We start from the raw sequence: 20,747 nt of genomic DNA on the forward strand, positions 1-20,747 counted from the left end.
CTTCACTGAAGCCAGCAGAGCTTGGGACAGGGACTGGCACTGATAGGGGCAGGAGGCAGGGCATGAAAGGTGCAGAGGAACTGGGAGAGAAGGGGAAACATCTGAGGCTTGGAATGTTTGAAAAATCACTTGGCAGGACTGCCTGCAGAATTAACCCAGTGTCACCACCAGAAATGTGACAGTGCAGGACGCTTCACATTCAACCAGCACCTACATCCATCCAGGAAGCTCTCCCCAGGGTCGTCTAGCCCACTCCTGCCCTCCCGCTCAATCCCAAAGTCCCCCCAGCTTCTGCCATGGCGACTGGGGCGTCTGGTGCTACCTGGATGGGGAGCGGTTGGCCTGCTTCGTCTCCCACATCTGGCCCCTGCCGCCCCCCCCACACACACACACCTCAACACTCTTCCTTCTCCCACCCACCCCGCGCCAGTATCTTCACGGCCAGGCAGAGGCACGAGTAGAAACAAGGGCAAAGGACAGGTTCTGCACATCCACACACGCGCGCACCACTCCACCTGTGAAAGGGCCCCGGGTCGTGCAATCGGGAGTTACAGAGTCTGCTAGGTTGGGTGGGAGGCGGCTGCGGACGCCGCTTCCGCCCTGTTCCTCCAGGGGCAAAGCCGTTTCCCCAGGCCTCCTTCGCTCTAATAATGTGAATGAACCCCGGGAGAGGCAGAGAGCGCGCGCGAGCCCGGGGAGGGAGCGGCCACGGCAGGGGAGGGGAGAGTCCAGCCCGGCTGGCTTGCGGGGAGCGGGGAGTGGAGGGGAGCGCCGAGCCGGGCGGGGGCCGAGGCGCGAGGGGCGGCGCCGAGAGGAACGGGGCGCGGGCCCGGAGCGCGGCGGCGGCGCGGAGGGCGCGGGAGGAGGCGCGGACCGAGAGGGAGGAGCCCCCGGCCGCCGCCGCCGCCAGCCCGCCCGGCGGCCCGCACTTGCCGCGGCGCCTCGGAGTTTGAGCCCCGGAGCGCAAGCACACGCCCGGGGCACCGGGTCGAAGCTCGCAGCGCGGCGCCGCGCCACCCCCAGCCCGGGCGCCCCCGGAGCGGCGCGCGGACCGAGGAGGAGGAGGAAAAGGAGGAGGAGAAGGAGGGCGGGCGGGCGCGGCGGGCCGGGCCGGCGGGCGGCGGACTATGAGGCGCCCACCATGGTGCGATGCGACCGCGGGCTGCAGCTGCTGCTGACCACGGCCGGAGCCTTCGCCGCCTTCTCGCTCATGGCCATCGCCATCGGGACCGACTACTGGCTCTACTCCAGCGCGCACATCTGCAACGGCACCAACCTGACCATGGACGACGGGCCCCCGCCCCGCCGCGCGCGCGGCGACCTCACCCACTCGGGGCTGTGGCGGGTGTGCTGTATCGAAGGTACCGGCCCCTTCCCCCAGCGCGCACCTCCCCCCTACCCCTCGCCCCGCACACACACGAGCACACACGCGCGCGTGCACTGCCTGGGCGCGGGCCGGGGGAGGGGTGGGCGCGGCGCCGGTTCCGCACGAGACACAAAGGAATCGGAGCGGACGGGCGGGGACCCTCGCGGCCAAGCAGTGTACCAGCCTGGGTCCCATCCTGATGGGGACCTGCCCGACACACCGATCCCGCAAACTCTCGGCTCGCACGCGCACACCCCCCTCGCGCACTGCCACAATGAAACACACGGAAAACTCGCGTGCGCCCGCATCCCGGGATCCAAGTGGTCCCCGGGGGCCGCGCCAGAGGCCCCAGGGGAGGTGGAGGATGGCATGGAGGCGGGAGGAGGCCTGGGGGTGGGGGGGTTGGGGAGCGGACGCGCGAGGAGGGGAAGGAGGAGGGGGAGGGGTTGCTTGGCAACCGGTGTCTGTGCGATTGCTATGGGAACTGGCTATCCTGGGGCGGGGCCGGTCGGGGGCGGGGAGCGCCGGGGCCGCAAAGCGCGCGCTGCAGGCCCGGACCGAGGGTGGGGGCGAGGGCGGGGGCGAGGAGCTGGTCTGGGGGAGCTGGGTGCTCTCTCCCCAGTCCGACGCCTGCCTCTTCCTCCCCCACTCCCCGCGCGGTGGGAAGGTGAGGGGAGCCACACCGAGTCTTGCCCTAGGTGGAGGCAGCGAGCTGTCAGTGGTGGCTTGGGGTCAGGGTGCCTGGGGTGCGCGGCGGCACTCGGCACTTTGGGAGGGGCGTGGTCGCCCGGACCTTGAGTGGCGACCTCCAGAGGAAGTCTCCCAGCGGGTGTGCTAAGATTGGAAGGTATCGCGGTGGGGGCCGTCCAAGGTCTCCCCCCTGATGCTGCAAACCTCTCTCCCTGGGCATGAGGGGCCCCCATGCCCAGCTGCAGAAGTTGCGCTAACAGGTGGTTGTGGAGTGGCCGTGTAGTTCGGGTCAGATAGGGCCTGCTAGCCTTGGGCGCAGCGTGGGGAGCTAAGGGAGCGGTCCTCGCTTGTCCCAGCTGGACTTGCCCATGCTTTGCTGTGTCCTGTCCTGGGTGTGAACTCAGCTCTGGGCTGGGCCAGGTCCCCAGTCCACTCTGTCCTCGCTGCAGCTCCAAGCCCTGTGATTGCTTCTGAGCCAGTGCCTTTGGAGGCCTCTGAAGGGACACTTTGTGAGTCTGGGGCTGCAGAGTGATGGGGGACTTGTCCCTTACCCCCCCCCCCCCCCCGCCTCCCTGCTCCAGACCATGGCTACTCTCCCGGGCAATTCTTCCCACCTCAAACCCTGTGCCCCCAACCCAACGCATGCTATCATGCCCTTTGTGGGCATGGAGCTTAATGCGAGGGCCAAACAGGCCTCAGGTAACAAAATCATGCAATCAGTACTTCGGGAAGACAGCCACACAAAGGGAGCTGGTGGGCCCACGTCACCCCCTCCTCTTGGCTTTTAAGAAACATCATTTGGGGCATGCGCTTGCTCAGATCACAAACACCCACTCCTCTCCCCTGGAGAATGCACCCACGGTGCCACCTGCCAGAGCACCTGAGCTAGGTGCCAGCAAGGGCTGCCATGCCTTGTCATGTGTCACAGGCTCCTCTAGGTCCTGTGTGCGTGGCACAGTGAGACATGCCATGGGTGCCCCCCACCTCACCCCCAAGGCTCACGTGAGGCTTCCCCATCCCCTTCTAGTTTCCCAGCGGAAATTGGAATGAACTCTTTCACGCTGGCAAGGCTGGCTTTCATGGAGTGACTCGAATGCCTCCTGTATTAATTCCTCATCCTAATTAGGATTGATGCTGCACTTAGCATCTTGCCAGCTGCCTCGAGCCATTTGCACTTGCCGTTCATCAAGTGAGCCCTAAGCCGATGTGGGCAGCTGGCTCACGGAGCTAGCTAGAGGACCTCACTGAAAGAATGAGAGCATGCCTCTGTCCCAAAACGGAGAGGTTCTCAGAGCCAGCCAGACCCCAGCCAAGGGCGAGGACTTCTGCTGGCTCCCAGGGTTGGACGACCCGCTGTGGCTAAAACACAGTCCCTCACGCTAGACAGGAGCTCCGGGAAGTGCCAGTCCATCTCAGGGAAGAGGCAGCATTGTGAGGCTGACAGCCCATGGCTGGATGATGCTTGTACCTACCGGCTAGTGGGCAGGCCTGAAACCCAGATAGCACAGGAACCCCAGGCTGCTCCCTGGGAGCCCTGAGGAATGGGATTACCTGCGTGTTGGCTTTTGGGTGTAAAGCACGTTATTTATACCTGTTCTATAGTATTGTATCTAAACTGAAATGCCAAAAAAGTAGGAAGGGCAAGCTCAGATCTCAGAGGGAAGACTAACAGAATCAGTGCAGCAGGCAGCTGAAAGAGTTCTGGGTGGAGGTGTGAGGACTTACTGGCAACTGGCAACCAGCTGAATCTCTCTCCTGGTTATTTCCCGTCAATGACATGGCTGGGCTGCCAGAGCACAGCCTGCTGTGTGTACTTAAGGTGTCTGAGCAGTATAGCAGGCTTCATGCAGAAGGTGGCTGCTCCCCGATTCACCAGGAACAACCTCACACCCGCCTGGTCCACCCCCATGTCCCAAAGCAGAATCTCCACAGGCTGTAAGCTTTGCACTTTGTGCACACGGCCCCGTGGCAGGCTCACGACCACCACGCGAGGGTGCTGTCTTCACCCTGATCTGCACTTGAGAGAACAAAGCTCAGAGATTTGAGGCTTGCCCAGAAGCATACAAGGTAGGGAGCAGCCCAACCCGATTTGAGACTTTGTTTCATCACACAACTCGTCCCACTCTGTCATCCTTTCCTTGTAGAAATGGCTCCTGGGTTGCCATTAAAAATAGAAGCTGGTCCTTGGCTATCCCAGTGGAGCCCGGCCTGCAAGTTGGACTGGCAGCAACCTGAAGGCGTTTAGTGTGAGCATATACAACTGACACTTGAGCTGCACACCACACTCTTCTTGCTTCTGTTCTCTGTGTGTGTGTGTGTGTGTGTGTGTGTGTGTGTGTGTGTGTGTTTGAAAGGCAAAGAGTTAGAAGGGTCAAGAGAATTCCTCTATGCGCTGACTCATTCATCTAACCCTCGCAACAGCTGGGAACCAGGAGCTCCATCCGGGACTCCCATGTGGCTGGCAGGAACCAGGGGTTTGTCTTCACTGCCACCTTCCAGGAGGCACAGTAGTGGGAAGCCAGGATCAGAAGTGGAGACAGGAGCCACTCTGGCGTGGGACGCAGGAGTACCACATGGTCTCTTCACTGCAGTGCCAGACGTCCACCTTCTCTGATTCTGTCTTGAGTCTCTCTCCGTTGCTATCTCTCAGCCTTGTGTCTCTGCCCCATCTCCATCTTCTTGTAGGTTCTGGGCTAGCTTGTCCCCACTGCTGTCAGGTGCTAGGGACAGAGATCTTTTGTAACATCAACGTCTATCCCTTTCCAATGCATTTGGAAATCAGGCCCATGGAGGACCTATACATCTCAGAGCTTGTGCTCTTGGCCAGGACAGAAGAGCCTGTGGCCACATGGAGGGGAGAAGAGACTGTGTATGCAGGGGCCACGGCTAGCGGCCACACGCACAGGCTCTCCCTGCACTGCCCATCAAGGCAGCCCTGGGCCCAGAACGCATGGTCTCAGTGAAGTCCAGCAAGTTTCTGGTCACAGGCCTCTGCTGCCTTGTCCCCTGCACACCCACAGTGCTGTCTGCCTGCTTGATGTTGGCTCTGTGCTGGGCACTAATGGGGGAAGGTACACAGAAGCTTCTAGAACCTTAGTTCAGTGAATGTTCACCTTCCTATGAGTGTACCCAACCTTTACTCACACGGTGGCACCAAGGAGGGCTTGGGCCAGCCCTGATGGCACTCTGAGGAGCTGGCCCTTCAACCATGCTCCAGACACAGCATTGTTATAAGAGGCTTTTTGCAAATCGCAGCCTTCATGCACCACCCTGGACCAGGCTCAAGGCTGGGGACTTTTCCTAGGTGTGTCTGGCTTTCCTCTTACAATAAGGACATGCAGCCTTCCGGCTGGGGCACAGGTGGGTGACAGCAGACACAGGAGCACACTCCCTCCTACTGTGCCAAATGCCACCAGCAACTCCCCCCTCCCACCACCACACAGCCCCTCTGATGTCCCACAGCCATCACCTGGGCAAGGCCTTCCTGTAGGACTCCCGAGAGGGCATGGGAGTTAGTCATCTGTACAGTGAATGGAGCTCAGCTCCTAAGTGATGGGGGGGTGTGGGGGGTGGCAGTGCCCGCCGCCCAGCTGTGATGGAGAATTGACTTGGTTTTTCATGCAGATTTGGAAGGGGCAGATGGGTTCTAGGGTTGTGTGACACAACAAGCAGGACAAAGCGATGACTTAAACAACACACATTGCCTTTCCACAGTTCTGGGGAAGGAAGTTCAAGACCAAGGTGCCAGCCCACTTAGGTCTTGGTGAGGCCTTCCCCGTGGCCTGTGAACGCCCCCCTTCTTGCTATGCATTTACAACATACAGAGAGAGAGAGAGAAATAGCTGCATAGCCGCCTCTTAGAAGAATGTCGCCTCCATCTTCAGGGTCCTGCTCCCCACCCAGCTTCATCTCTGCCAGGGTCTCCAAATACCACAGTTGACATGGAGGGCTCCATGTATGAACCTGGGGGCAGGGTGTGGGAATGGAAGGAAATCAGCAGGGCTTTAGGTAAACCCACAGTGCCAGGCTCCTTGGACAGCCCAGAGTAAGGGTGCACAGAGCAAACTGTGGTCTCGGGCCATTGGCTCCAGGGCCTCAGGGACAATAAAGGCACAGCAGTGTGCTGAGACGAGGACCCAGGGGGCCTCTGACCACTCACCCAGTCTGCAGCTTTCCTGCACCTGTGATTTCCAACCAGAAGTGCCTCTAGAGAGGCCTGGCCCTAAGCTTCCCTGGGTGAACTGCTGTGGCCCCAGAGGAAGGGTTTTCCAGAGACTGCAAGAGCCTTGGGATTGCTGAGTGGGGCATTTCTCTGCCCTTCCCCTGACACACATGAACACAGAATGCGAGTCAGTTGCCTGCATTCACTTCAGTTGCCTGTGCATTCACTTCAGTTGCCTGTGCACCTGTCAGTGTCAGACTCGCAAAGCTACAGGCTCAGCTGTGGACAGGACAGATGGAGGCTGGAGGCAAGCGGGGGTGCTGCAGTCCCGGGGTGGGGTCCATAAAGGCTTTGGAACCCAGAAGAACAGAGGGCTGCCATCAGGGGAGCTCACATGGAAGAAAGCTGACCCACAAAAGGACCCTGGGGGAAAAGAGGCCTTCCAGGAGGGACAGAAGGCACAGCGACCCTCGGTGAGGGTGGAGGTGGTCAGGGGTGCCACTGGCTCAGCCCGACCTTCGAGATTGCAGACAGGGCGACACACAGGACACACACCTCCGAGTCAGGAACCTGCTGGAGTTTCGGTGGGACCACGGCACTGACTCACTATTTCCTCGTGTGTTCATTTCTTCCCAGGAAAATCTTTTCAAAGCTGGGGAGAAAAAAAATCATCATATCACATGCTATTACTCTGTTTTGGTCTTTCTTTTCCAATCAAGACAGAAAGGAAGGGAGGGAGAGGAGGAGCTGGGAAAGAAGTGTGAGATTGGGAAGGAAGCAGGACTCCGGTGGCCGAGTCCGGTTTTGGCATATGATGCTGCTGGGTGCCTGGCTGGCTGCTGGAGACAGGGCCACAGGCTTGTCCCTGAGCTCCCTGGGGGCTGGGACAGACAGAGCTCTGAACTTGACTGAGAGCAGTGTCACAGGAGGAAGCCCAGCTCCCGCCGACAGAGAGTTCCAGAGCAGCCTCTGCTGAAAAGATGCAGGAGGGGGCTGGGGTAGAGGAAAGGGGCCACACTGATCTCAGATTCAAATCCCAGTCTTGCCAGGCAGCTGTGCAGCTCTGGACAGTGAGTTAACCCCTCTACGGACAGGCCTCCACATCTGGAAAATGGGACCACGAGGCAGCGAATGGGCCAGGACTCAGCACAAATCTGCAGGCAGGTGCTCCCCAAGCAAAGAGCTTGTCAGCATGGGGCCAGGCTGGCTCTGGATGCCACCACAGGTGTGCAGTGAGGTGGGCTGGATGGGGGACTTGGGTACCATCCCATGACACACACGAGGTGCAGAGTCCCTCCTGGTGCAGCTCACAGGCCTTGCAAAGCTCACAGCCCCGCCTGCCCCTCACCATCCCTGGCCTCTGCTTGTACCCTCTGTGTCGCCCTGTCTGCTGTGGCCCCTAGGTCTCCTGCTCTGCCCACCTCCTCGACTTGCAGCTGAGGGCAGGAGAGCTGCCAGGAGACAAAGCTGGATGTGCTTGCATCAGAAGGGTTGTCTGATGGTTTTTGCTGCCCTGAATGGGCAGGACTACCCAGGTCCCGTCTCCAACTCCTGCCCAAGTTTCTGTCCTTTGAGCCAGCCCAGATCCTCCTGTGGGCTTTCCAAACATTTATACCCACAGCATGATAATATCCTCTATAGGGATTTTGGGGTTCTTGACAGGAGCTGCTGCCCTGGTCCCACCCATCTCTCTCTCTCCCCTCTCTCTCTCTTCCCCCTCCTCCTCACACACACACACACACACACACACACACACACACACACACACCCCTCCCAGGCTTGCAGACCTAAAGCAAGCTCTCTGCTGGCCCCACATGCAGCCCTTCCTGCCCACAATGCTGTTTGCTCCACTCCAAGAATGTGGACAGGCCCGGGAGAGTTTCTCGACTTGAGCACAGCTCCAGACTCTTGCAGAAAACCCAAGGACTACAACTGCCCATCTCTCTGGCTCACCTACCCTGACCCTCAGCCCCCAGGGACACAGGCAAAGGGCTCTCCCCTCCACTAGCCCCTGCGGAAGCCGCGGCATCAGCCAACCATCCACCACGTCACTGGGACTTGGGTTTGTGTGCAGACTGGTCGGCTGTGTGTCCCCTGACAAATGACCTAACCTCTCTCTACTCGGGTTCCTCTTCTGTGAAATCAGGGTCTCCCAATAACCAATCCCTGGGTGGGGGTTGTAAAAGAAGCATTTGCAGAATGGACCCTTCTCTTTGTGCCTGGCCCCTCTACACGTGCCAAAGCTAGCACTGCTTTTGCCAGTGCCCAAGTTGTCTGAACCTTGGCAGTCTTCCTGGAAGAAATTCTCAAGAGTAGGCAGGCAAGCTGAGCCAGGTCCCCAGGGGTCTTCCTGGCCCCAGGCTTTGCACCCCTCCCCATGGAGCCCACAGTGCTGCTGCCTCACCAGGCAAGAGGCAGTACACTCTGCAGTATGTTCACCTTGCACTCGCAGCCTAGGTGCCCCCTGCCAACACCATCACCAACACACACCAATTAGGGCTTGAAAGAGGTTCTGGTGCCAAGCAGTGCCCATGGGAGTGACATTTGCACATTCCCTGACACTGTGATTTTGTTCCGTGCCTGGCCCCTGGGAGGCCAAGGGGAGCTGAAACCCTCACAGTAACCCAAGTGGTCCCCGGTAACTGGAAGCACCCTCCGTGTGGCAACTCATCAGAGCATCTGCCCATCCGAGCATCTGCCCACACAGGGCCTGCTGCAGGGCAGGACTGCGAGCTCCCTGGGCCAAGATCTGGAATGAGGGGGAGAGTGGGGCAGGGAGTTGAGGCTAGAGGGGGCGGAGTCTGTGGCCGACCCTGGTTCTGCCACTCACCTGAACAATCCACTTTGTCCCTCCCACTCCTAAAGCCTTAGTCGGCTCATGGCTGTCTATCAGACTGCCCTCCAGCCCTGGCTGCTTCCTCCCTGTTTGCCTGCATGCTCCCCTCCTCTGACTCTTCTTGGATGCTGAGGGTATAGAATGCCAGGGTGCTTAGACAAAGGCCTGGGAGAAGCACTGGGGCCTCCCCACTGAGGGGCAGGGACTTCAGACTCATAACCCTACAAGCGTGGTTGACTGTGGCCTCTTTCTAACCCCTCCGCAGAGGGTGGCTGGTGGGTAGGAACCTGGCAGGTGGGATGCGGGGTGTAGCTGTGTGTGATTTCATCTCCCACCCTCTCAGCGTCCATTCAGCCAGGCAGCAAAGGCCAACACTCCACCGCAAGACCAAAGCTCTTCTCTGTGACAGCACGGGGGGCTCCCTTGCACTCTCCCCAGTCCAGTTGGCTGCACCTGCGCAGCCTAGCCCAGTCCAGCCTAGCCTTCCCAGGGCCTCTCTCATCTCTGCCACCCCAAGCTCACTTCCGGCCAGGTCTACCTGTGCTCTCTCCGCACACAGCCAGAGAGACTGTAGGCTACACTGGGGTCAGGCATCGGCGCTGTGATGCACAAACCCACATTCCACCTTGGAGTGCCCGGGTTCAGGTCCTGTCTCTGCTTGCCATTCTTCTAACTGCCCAAGAATGCACAGCCTGCAAGGCAACGGGTGATAGCTCAGAACTTGGGTTCCTGCCGCTCATGCAGGAGACCCAGATGAGGTTCTGGAATCCTGGTTTCAGCCTAGCCCAGTCCTGGCCATCGTGAGCATTTGAAGAATTACAGCAGGTGGAAGAGCTCTGTCTACCTTTCGAATAAATATATAAAACTTTTAAAATACATATCCGTCAGACCCCCATCATTCCTCTAGCTCAAGGCTCATTAAGGAGACCACATCTCAGACGGGGTCCCTGATCAAGCTCAGAGACACCTCCCAGCCAGTGGTGACATCTGAGTCAACTGTGTGTGGTGGCTGCTAGGTTAGGGGAAATCATAGACTGCATTTGAGTGCTGCTCCTCTCTGTGCTCGTCTGGGACATTGGGCACATCCCATAGCTTCTGTAAGCCTCCATTTTCCCAACTGTAAAATGGGAACATAACACCCACCACCCTGCACATGCATACCTCGTGCATTTGTCTGCCATGAAGCCTATGTCCAACTGTACCCACAAAGCCTGGAGGACAGTGCCTGGCATGAGTTTTCACTGTGATGGGGACAGCCCACCATGCTGAAGGGGCAGGCAAGGCCAGGGTGCCCAGTGGGAGCCGAGCCAGTCCCAGAGGACCTGTGCCGCCAAGCTGGAGTGATAGCTTGATCCTAACTGTGGCAGGCAGCCGCCGGGGCCTCCTCCGCTGAGAGTCCTCCCTCAGGGCCAGGGCCAGGAGGTGGACATGCTCTGGAGGCGGTCATCCCCAAGGGGTTGGACACAAGAGGCTGAGCTGAGGCGGGGAGCCTGGAGCTGTTGTATCCAGGAGTAGCAGAAGAAGGCCCAGCAGATCAGCTGGATGCGGGGGGCCGGGGTGGGACACGTGGGGGCCAGGAGGGCGCCCAGAGCTCAGCCTGGGAAACACTGGGTCGTACACCCATTTCCCAAGACACAGAACCAAGGAGTGGTGCCCTGGCAGTGGGGGCCTCGGGTGGATGCCGCTGAGAACTGGAGACACCCCTGCCCGGTGAACAGATGCCAGGCCATGGACGTGGCCTCTGATACTTCGAGTCCCGCCTCTCCGCTGCCCCCCCACACACACACTGGGGACAGCTTTGCTTCCTAAACCACAACTGTGGCAGAAAGGCAGGGCCACCGACTTTTTATTGCTCGAGGTCGCCATGGCAGATCTGGGAATGTTTCCTCTGTGGTTCTTGGGGAAGAAGTGAAAATTTACAGTCAGCCGTGATCTAGAAAAACCCAGACCCTGGCCATAAGTCGCATGCAGAGGCTGCTGGGTGACTGTGTTCACTGACGAATGTGTGTTGGTGGGGAAAAGCCCCTTGCTCCTCCTTCTTACACTGCTGTCACCTCCTGGAAGCCCTCTGTCACTGCTGAACTCAAGGCCTCGTTTTGTGCCTGGCCTTGTAATTTGTACCTGATCTTGAGGTCAAAAGGGAGGGTGGGATGGGGCAGAGGTGGGCAGAACCCACCACATGCCACTTGTCCAGGAGTCACCACCTGTGCGCACCTTCAGGGCTGCTGTGGAGAGCAGTTTTCGGCAAGCTGTCACCATTCAGCATGTAGGTGGCACCTGCTGAGTGTGAGTGGCCGAGCCCTGCTGGGATGCTCCCTTCTGGTCTGCAAATGCCAGGGTGCTGGCACGCAACAGTATTGGGTATGGCTGGAGCCCCCTGGCTTGAGGGCAGGGGGCGTGCCCTATAGAGATGAATCCCATATAGTTGTCACGCAGGGTTCGTGGGAAGTATCCACGGGGCCCTGCATGCATCTGTCTCACAATGAAACTCAACCTGCGATTCTTGTGATTGGCCTCTGGGCTAGGGGATGGAAAGCAGCGGTGCAGGGCTCTGCTTCTGGACAGAATCAAGGTTCGAGTCCAGGCCCCCTACCTCCCATTGGCTGTGGGGCTTCCGCTGGTTGTTGCTGGTCCTTCAGGCCTTGCTTGATTTCCCTGTGAAATGGGGTTGTCAGTGTCAGGAGTGAACTAAGATGAGCAAGTGTTGGGCTTGCAGCTGGAATAGAAAGTGTCTAATGCTTGATCCTTATTCTCATCTGCTAATGCAATGAGTGTGTGGCGTACCAGGCCAGGCCAGGGGACCCCGGACCAGGCTGGGACTCGGAGGAAAACAGTACTTGACGCTCACTTCTTGGGGCGAGAATACCCCTCGCCCATGTACCTGGCTGTGTGCAAGGATTCCCAGCAACCCCCGCCCCCACCACCACCACCATTGCCCCAAGACTCCCTGAGGACATCTCAGGACATCCAGGCTCCCTGCCAGGGGCCGAGTATGTGGCCAAGGCCATGTCACCAGCTCATCATTTACGTGCCGTGTGGGGGGAGGCCTCCTCTCATGTGTGCTTCCGGCCCACGCTCTGAAAAGCCCCGATAACAAGTGCACATTGACTGCCGGGCTCCCCTGGGCGAGCTCGCTGTCCCCGGCTTGCATCGGAGTCCTGGCCAGAGACGTTTTCTCGCTTCAGCAGTTTGGCATGTCATACAAAGGGGCTCTGATTTCTCCTGATGTCCAACTCCTCTTGCATGAAAAATGGCTTTCGTTGTCTCTCTGTTCACGATTCCCGAGTGTGAGTCAAGGCTAGATGCCTGGTGGGCAAACAGTTCTCGTGTAGAGGGCCTCCCTGCTTCTACCTGGGCAGCCACTTGGCACCCAGGAGTCAGAGCTTCAGACTCGAGCAGCTGCCCCTCTTCCTCGCATCACTCAGCTCCTTGTCTTAGGTAGTGACAGTGTTTGCCAGGGGTCTCTCTCTGGGCTACTGTCAGGCCCACTGTCGCTGTTACACACCTGCATGGCCAACCTGCCCATCACCCCACAGGACTGTCCCCCAAGATCCAAATCAACCCGGTCCTTCCCTTCTCTTCCCTTTCTCGCCTCCTTCCTGCCTTGCATCTTTGATAATGTCTCCCCATCTGTCTAGTTCAGGCCATCCCGTTGAAAGCACACAAGCCAGCCCTGCTTCCCACTTGGGAAAGTTCTTGAAGCATTCCCTAGATGAAAAGGTATTATTAGGGGGTGATGACACATGGGCAGAATTCTGTTAAATTGCACATTGACTCAAAACACCCACAGATGTGGGACCTTGAATAATCACGTCATAGGAAATAGACATGACCACCGTGACCACCTCTTGTGTCTTGTGCCAGGGTCGGGGCAGGGGGCAGGTTGAGGAGGGGACAGAGCAGAAAGAAAGCCACAAAATGTTAGCAATCATGGCTATGGGACCTAGGAGTGATTTATTGTGATTTATTCTTTTTTATTGGAAAGTCAGATTTACAGAGAGAAGAAGAGACAAAGATCTTTCATCTGCAAGTTCACTCCCCATGTAGCCACAACAGTGGACCTGAGCCAATCCAAAGCCAGGAGCCAGGAGCTTCCTCCAAGTCTCCCATGCGGTTGCAGGATCCCATACAGGGCATCATGGGGCCTGGTCTCCAGACAGTTGAATGGCTGTACATGTTCATTCCTCGCAGTGTGTGTTCCTTTTATTCTTCCACACAGCCAAGCACCATGCGCAAGACTCCTTGCCCACATTTGTCGCAGGCTGCCCTGACTTAGAACCAAATTGATTCCTGAAGGAAGACCTTCGAGAGCAAGCCGGTGTGGAATCTCCTCTAAGTGCAATTTAGATGTTGCACTTCCGTGTCTAGAAATCCATCTCCTACCATAAAAATGCCAAAACTGACCACAGAAGGGGAAAAACACATAGGCCCCCAGCAGAACGCACTATTGCATCACTCGGGTGGAGTGAAGGACTCGTCAGAAAACCTGTGTTGCTGGATGGTCCTGAGGGACGTGTCCTCTGCCTGCAGCACACTGGCCAGGGTCTCCTAAAACATGAACCCAGTAAAGTTTAAAGCGAAGCTGCTGGCCTTTAAAAAAAATTTTTTTTCCTCCTAAGAAATCTCCCTGTGGCTAATTTAGCCATGCTTCATTGCACCAAAATTCTCAAACTCTTTCAAATAAAAGGCTCTAACAAAAAGGTCTCTGAAATTTTCCATTGCCAATGACATTTGTGTAAATTCTCTAGAAAAATGTATGTGAGGTGCCCAGTGTTGTGGCCATGTGGGTTAAGCCCCTGCTGGGGGATACTAGCATTCCATTTCAGAGTGCTGCTTTGAGCTCTAGCTGCCCCACTTCCAAGCTAGCTCCTGGGAGAGCAGTGGAGGATGGCCCAGTGCTTGGGTCCCTGCCACCCACATGGGAGAGCTGGATGAAGTTCCTGACTCCTGCCATTGGCCTAGCCCAGCGCCAGCTGTTGTTGAAGGCAAAGGCTGCCTCTGTCATCTTTCTGGAAGGTATGGTGATGTCCTGTCTCTAGAGAAGAGGAAAGGAAATGCACTTGGATCTTTGGGAGCGTTTCAAATTATTATTATCATTATTATTATTAACCCAGTTGCTTTCTGCAGACGAGCTCCAGCTTGAAGTTAGCAAGCCTCAGTGAGCACCAGCCTGGGGAAATCTGGCAGCCAGTCTCTGCCCTCATCAGCGGGGCACTGTGAAGGCCCGCCCAAGCGGGAAGGTGTCAGGCCATCACGGCACCCGTGGTCCCCACCACCCTGGGCTGCAGGTGCACCCAGCGCTTCTCCTTCTGGGGTTCGACAGCTGAGAGTGGAGACCCAGCCCCAGGCTGTTCATATGCTGCTCTTCCTGTACCATTACTCCTGTGACCCTCACCAGGAGAGAAAGATCTTCCATCCTTTGATTCACTCCCCAAATGGCCACAACAGTCAGGGCTGGGCCAGGCTGAAGCCGGGAGCCTGGAGCTTCATCCAGGTCTCCGACATGAGCGGCAGGGGCCCAGACACTTGGCCTATCATCATCTACTGCCTTCCAGGCACATTAACAAGGACCTGGATGGGAGCAGAGCAGCCAGGACGCGAACCAGTGCCCTGATGGGGTGGTCCGCATGGCACATAGTGGCTTAAACTGTCGCACAGCAACGCCAGTCCCAAAAGCCAGCTGTCTGTCCCCAGGCTGTCGCTGCAGATAGCATTCTGTGCATTTGGCCATGTGGCCCACAGTGGATAACAGCCATAGCGGGGACTCGCTGGCCATCTCTGTCAGGCGCTCTCCATGGCAAGCATTGTCCTCTCAGTGCAGCACGGGCGACACCTCCCCGTGAGAGACGACCCAGTCTGTGAAGCCAGCCCGTATCTGTACCCCAGCCTGAGGCGCCAACGCCCATCCCCGGCTCCTTCTGCAGCTACGTGCTAATGGCTATCATCTTGCTGCCCCATGTTGGGGGAGAGGAGCAGGCAATGGCAGGTGGCTCTCTCCTGTGATTACCCTAGACAACCACAGCAATCCTGGGGACCCAGGGGCTGCCATGCATCGGAGAGGAGACCACGCCAGTGGGATGTCCCAGTGGCTGCCAGACGCTGGCTGTGGGCCAGGCTGGCACAGCAGGCTCTCAGAGGAGGCAGGCACAGCGTCGTGACCAAAACAGAGCAGGATGCTGAGGCCCGGCTGTGACTCAACTCACAGCCTGGAGAGGCAGCCTCTGCCGTCAGACCAAGGGTGGTGCTTCAGAGGGGGCGAGGAGCATGAAGCCACGCTGCTCCAGGCAATGCTTTTCCCAAGTCATGACCATGAACTTGAGACCCATGATGCCCACACTTGCAGAGGGAAGGGACCCAGCTGCCTATTCTCACTGCCAGATCCTGGAGGTCAGGGGTCACAGGGTAACTTCAACTCACAGAGAAGCAGCCTGACTACCCGTGTGCTTCCGTGCATGCCAAGTTCAAGCGCAGGCTAGACTCATCTGGGCCGATGCAAGTTACAGTGGAGCTCTGTGGGGGTATTGGGAGGGTCTGGGTGTGTGAGCCTGTTCTGTATCCTATCCCGGCGGTAGGTGGATAGGATCCCACATCCATGGATGTGGATGCGTGTTCTCTGTAGATGACCCCCAAGGAAAGTGAAAAAGATAACAAGTGCAGATCTGAGTTGAACCGCCAGGTGGCTGCGCACCAGCCCTCCCTGCCCAGGCCCATCTCCGAGGGCTGGCCTGTGCGCACTTGGATCCACCCACTTGTACCACCCCCTTGGATGGTACACCTCAGGGCCTATGCTGGATTCTGGGGCCTGGAGAACTCACTCGTTCCTGGACCCCTTCAGTGGTGGGTTTGGTGCCCAGCCTCTCAAAGGGGACCCGGAGAAGAACAGACATTCCAGCAAATTCAGTGAGTTCTGTGTCCCACTGCCCTTCATCTCTCAGGGGTCCCCACAGCCCCCTCACCAACACCTGGCAGAATGTGGGGCTTGCTGACCACAGAGGGGTCAACAGCATACGCTGAGTTTGACCCAAGCCCAAGCTTTCTGAAGCTGAACCTACCTCCGCTCCCTCAGGGGCCTCCTTGGTCTTGGGAACAAGCCCCAGTGAACCCAGCACACCTGCTGGGCAAAGGGCAGTAGGGGGATGGGAGGACAGAGGCCTCCCAGGAGAAGGAGGGTCTGGAAGGGCCCTTTTGCTGTTTTCTCTCAGCCTTGGCAATCTGAAGAGACTGTGGAACATCACTCCAGGGGCTCCCTCCCCAGCCCCCTGCCATCAATCCATATTGTTCTCACTCCTTCAAGCCCAGTGTTACACCAACCGCATGCTCGCCGTGCCCCCCCCCAAGATTTTTTTATTCATTCTGCAAAGAAGAGTTACCATCCAGCTGCTTAGCAAGCATCCCCCAGGGGCAGGAGTGTTCTCTTCCCACACTGAAATGGATGTGATGACGGTGGTGTCCACGGGAGAGTTAGGTGTGACGTTGGAATGGCTGGGAAGGCCGCCACCCCCACAGGGCGGCTGTTGAGTGGGCCTGGAAGAGACAAGGATTCCAGCTGTGGGATTTCAGGGACAAGTATTGGGGCGGAGGGCACAGCAGTGTGCTGGCCCGGTGTGAACCTCCTGCCTGCTGTGTCGGACAACAGGCAGGAGGCCACGGTGGCTGGAGCCAGCAGATTGGGTCAGAGCAGAGCAGCAGCCACAGGTGAGGCCTTTTACTCTGAGAAGTCGCTGGAGGACAAAGTGGAGAAGCCCCCTCTGCTCTACCCTGGACCCCTCTGACTGGCTCCTGTGTTGCCCTCCAAGGAGCTCCCAACTGCAAAATGAGGGGCAGGATGAGCTGTGCGGGTGAGGCAGGCACTCACTGCCCATGCTCCCTAGCACAACCCAAAGCTGAGTGGCTTCTGCCAACGTGCACGCAGGTGCTGCTTGCTCTGCCCATGCCCTAGGAATGATCTGGATGCACGGAGCTGGCTCCTTTGCCCAGCACCCGCCCTGGGGGTGCTCCCAGGCCATGTCCCTGTCTGGCGCATGGGGTCTGCTTGCGCCGTGTTCTCTTGTGTGTCACTTCCCTTGTGGCATCTGCCAGGGATCCTTGCATCTCTGAGGGGTCCAGGTCCAGCACGAGGCTCTGCCTTCTCTTCCAACCTGGCATGAACATCTCTGGCTCATCCATCCTGCCTGCCTTAAGGGAGGCTTCTGTCCCCTGGCCTCGTCGCCCTTCTCAGTGGAGAGGGGCTTGCCCAGGCTGCCTCCCCGGGTCCTGGGTGTCTTGAGGCCATCTCACGCTCCTGTCAACCACAGAGGAAAGAGGCTCTGGAGCCAATGGTGAGTGCAGATCAGATGAATTTGAACTCAGGTGACTTGGGCAATCTCAGAGACTTTGCTTCCTCTTCGCATCCATTTCTCCTCCCTTCTAAGTAAAGCGGTAGTAATGTGGGCCTCAAAGGCTGTTAGGGGGATTTGCTCAGCAAAACCATGGAGTGGCATCGGTTGCTAGGAGCCCAGCAACAGCAGCTCCCTTCCTCCCCTTGGCGAGCACGCAGCTGCCACACTCGGCAGGTGCACGTGGAGGGCGCCTGGGCTTTCAAGAGGTCCCTGCCACCCCTTCTTCTTTGTGCGGGTGCCACGGATCAGGCAGCTTTGCCTGCAGAGAGATAACGATGAGTGACGGCCCCCTTAGCAGACACACCCAGGCAAGGCCCTCTGTGCAGTGGGAGGCCTGGCTTCTCTCCTGCCCTGAGCTGCCAGCCCTGGGGTGGGCCGGTGGTGGCAGGCTGTCTTCCCCGCCAGTCTGCTCACCGCCCAGGCTGTTTAGCATGACTGCAGGTCCCCCTGCAGGCCCGCAGTGCCCACATACCCTGGGAGGGGAGGAAGCTGCCTGCCCACTAGCTCCACCCATCCGTGACACCTTCCAAAGAGCCCCAGCCAACTCCTGCTGGAGGTGGCACCCTGCACCTTCCTTCTCTGCCCGGCAGAGCTTGGGGTCTATGTCCTGCCCTGGGGCACCCACCTGCCTGGAGGCCATGCTCCTGGAGGCCAGAGACAATGCAGCCTCAATAACACAGCCTCCGCAGCCATTTGCCTGCTGAGACAGCCACGTGTCCCTTTGGCAGACGGGGGAGACCGGGCTTGGAAAGAAGCACAAAGCCACTGTGTTGCACTGGGGTGGGGTACGGGGTCATAGATTCTAGGTGGGCCCTTCCTAAGCATCTCAAGCCCCCCCAGAGCCAAATTCGGAGGCTCCTCAGAGGTGGGGGCTTCCTGACAGGTAACTGAGTGAGAGGAACTGTGGGTTGGAGCCCAGGAGCCTTTGACTGCTCAGCCCACAGAGCCACTTCTGCACTTGGCCTTGTGTGTACTTGATCTCCCGAGGACCCAAGAACCCTGCGCTGTCCATGTCAGGTCAGGCATAAAAACCTCACTGAGCAGCAACAGGGGCCTTTCTGGGGAGGGTAAAGTGGGAAGGCCCACCCCTGGGGGCAGCCCATGCCCCTCCAGCAAGTGAGGGCAGGGATGGGCTCCAGATGCTACTGAACCTGTCTCCACCAGCACCTTCCAATTCTCTGCACCAGCTCCCAGGCCCACAGAAAACCCCGTGGGTGACCAGACTGATCCCTCAAACCACAGCTGACACTACTCCCTCAGCAAACACAGGGAGACACCCATCCCTGTGGCCAGCACTCCCATGCCAGCAGCCAGCTTGGGCCTGGCTGGAAGGCTCCTCACAGTGGCCCAAGTGGCATTCACCCCCACCTGGGGACACCTTATCTGCTGGCTCCAGAGCTGGCAGTGGCCTTGAGGGGTTCCATCATTTATTCATGAGCATTGGTAGCAGCCTGGGAGTGAGCCCCCGGTTGGAGAGGGAGGCTCCGGGGCTCAGCTTGCAGGGACGATGGTCTTGGACATGCTGCCATGCAAGGGCTTCCATTTCATCTTCCCAATGCAGAGCTCATGCGTTGCAGGAGTGGGAGGACCCTTCTCATGCCCACTGAGGCCATAGACAGGTGTCACTGTCCCAGCCAGCATCCAGCCACCTTGCCTGCACAGAGACAATTTGTCTCAGCCTGCGAAAGAGGGACACAGTGTGTCACTGCTGGGGCTGAAGCTCATCCTCCAGCGGACATGCATGTAGCAGGTGTATCCATTGCTGTGTTATGCTGTGCGTTTGAATGTCGAGACCTCGCCCACCCTGATCCTCACATGCAGAGCTGCTCCCTCTGATTATCCCACCATAGGCAAGAGAGGTTAAGGAACCCCTGGCAGGTGTGCACAGCCTATAGCAAGCAGGCTAGGCTGGCCTGGCAGGCAGCCCCCTTGGCCTAATAACCACTGGGTATGGGAGTAGGTCTTGGTGTAGAGTGTGTGCTGTGGAGTCAGTGGGATGTGAGTTCAAATTCTGCTCCTCTGTGTGTTCTGGCACTTCCTGCAGCCTGTTTTCCTCCTCAGAGCAGTGGGAGCAGCCCTTCCTGTGTCCTGGATGTTGGGGACTCACAGATCAAGCAGCAGTGTGGCGCACTGCTCCTGTGCAGGGTCAGTGCTTGCCCTGCCTCTCTGCCTGCATGGAGGCAGGTGGGGAGGGAGTGAGACCTCAGACAAGAGCGGGGCACAGGGAGGCATTAAGGCATCATGGCCTGGACATGGGGGGTGGGCTACAGCCACCACAACCCCCAGATTACCCAGAGTCCATAACCCCAGCATGCAGCTGGAGAGAGCTGCCAGCATTAGGCTCCATCTAACATCTTCATTTTTCGTCCACAAATTTCCCCCAGGACCAATTTCAAATCAGGTTTAATCTGGTGTCTGCAGGCACAAAGCACCATCACTTAGCATCAGCAGGTGTAAAAGATTCAGTCTCCGGGCATAGCCCTGGCTCCCGGTCATGTCACTCCTGCCACTGGGCCCTGACCCCTTGACAAGCGTCATTTCCCAGCTGTTACTGCAAACAGTAGGAAGTGGGTGGCTCCAACTTCTGATTGCTGGCGGGGCGAGGCTGACCGGGGCAGACCCTGTGCCGTGCACCTGTCTGGATCCAGATCTCAGGCAGGAGGCAAAAAGAATGAAAGATAAAGGCTGGGAAATTACATGCCACTCCCCAGGGTCCCTTGGCAAGTCAGCATTGCGCAACCCTGGCGCAGAAAGAACTCAGGGCAGAGGCCGCTTGGAGCCTCACCACTGTCTGCCCCCTTCTCGGCGTGGGCCAGCATCAGTTCAGTCTTCGGGCTTTTCTTTCTGCCTCTGCAGCTGTCGGAGATTCTCCTTCTAGTTTGAGAATTGGCCCAAACAGAGCTCTCCTGATGGTACCCCACCCCGCCAGATCCCAAGCTATGGTTCCTGGAGTGTGGCCTGAGCAGTCACCACTAGGTGCGCTGATTTGTCATATCACAGTCAGCTCCCACCGTCAGCAGCTCGGTGGTGTCACCGAGCGGGGCCGATGACAGGCAGCTCACCCCAGGCGTCTGTGGACATCCCAGGCATGCCGCCTGCTGCCCCTGCCTTTCGATCTCTGAATTGGACATGCTGGGTGCGTCCCTGGAATGTTTCACCCGTGGGTGGGGGTAGAAGCAGGGGAGTGCAGAGAGGTTGAGTTTCATTTTCCCTCCTATTGGAGTCCCCCCTGGTCTGCAGAATCTCTTTGGAGTTTCACGTCAGTGAAATTCCACCAGCACGTTTTGAGCAGAGATTTAAAGATAGACAAGTTTC

The 20,747-nt window shown here is 58.2% G+C and overlaps 1 protein-coding gene across 1 annotated transcript in view; it reads left to right on the forward strand.

The window, feature by feature from the left end:
• The first annotated feature begins 859 nt into the window (after window positions 1-859).
• CACNG4 (calcium voltage-gated channel auxiliary subunit gamma 4) overlaps window positions 860-20,747 on the forward strand; it is a 39,138-nt gene continuing 19,250 nt past the window's right edge. The window contains exon 1 of the mRNA XM_004592968.2: window positions 860-1,361. Within this exon, the coding sequence (XP_004593025.1) occupies window positions 1,142-1,361 (220 nt within the window). The 5' untranslated portion in view covers window positions 860-1,141. The remainder of the gene's footprint in view (window positions 1,362-20,747) is intronic.

This window comes from Ochotona princeps, chromosome 17 (assembly GCF_030435755.1).
Source record: "Ochotona princeps isolate mOchPri1 chromosome 17, mOchPri1.hap1, whole genome shotgun sequence".
Taxonomy (NCBI): Eukaryota; Metazoa; Chordata; class Mammalia; order Lagomorpha; family Ochotonidae; genus Ochotona; species Ochotona princeps.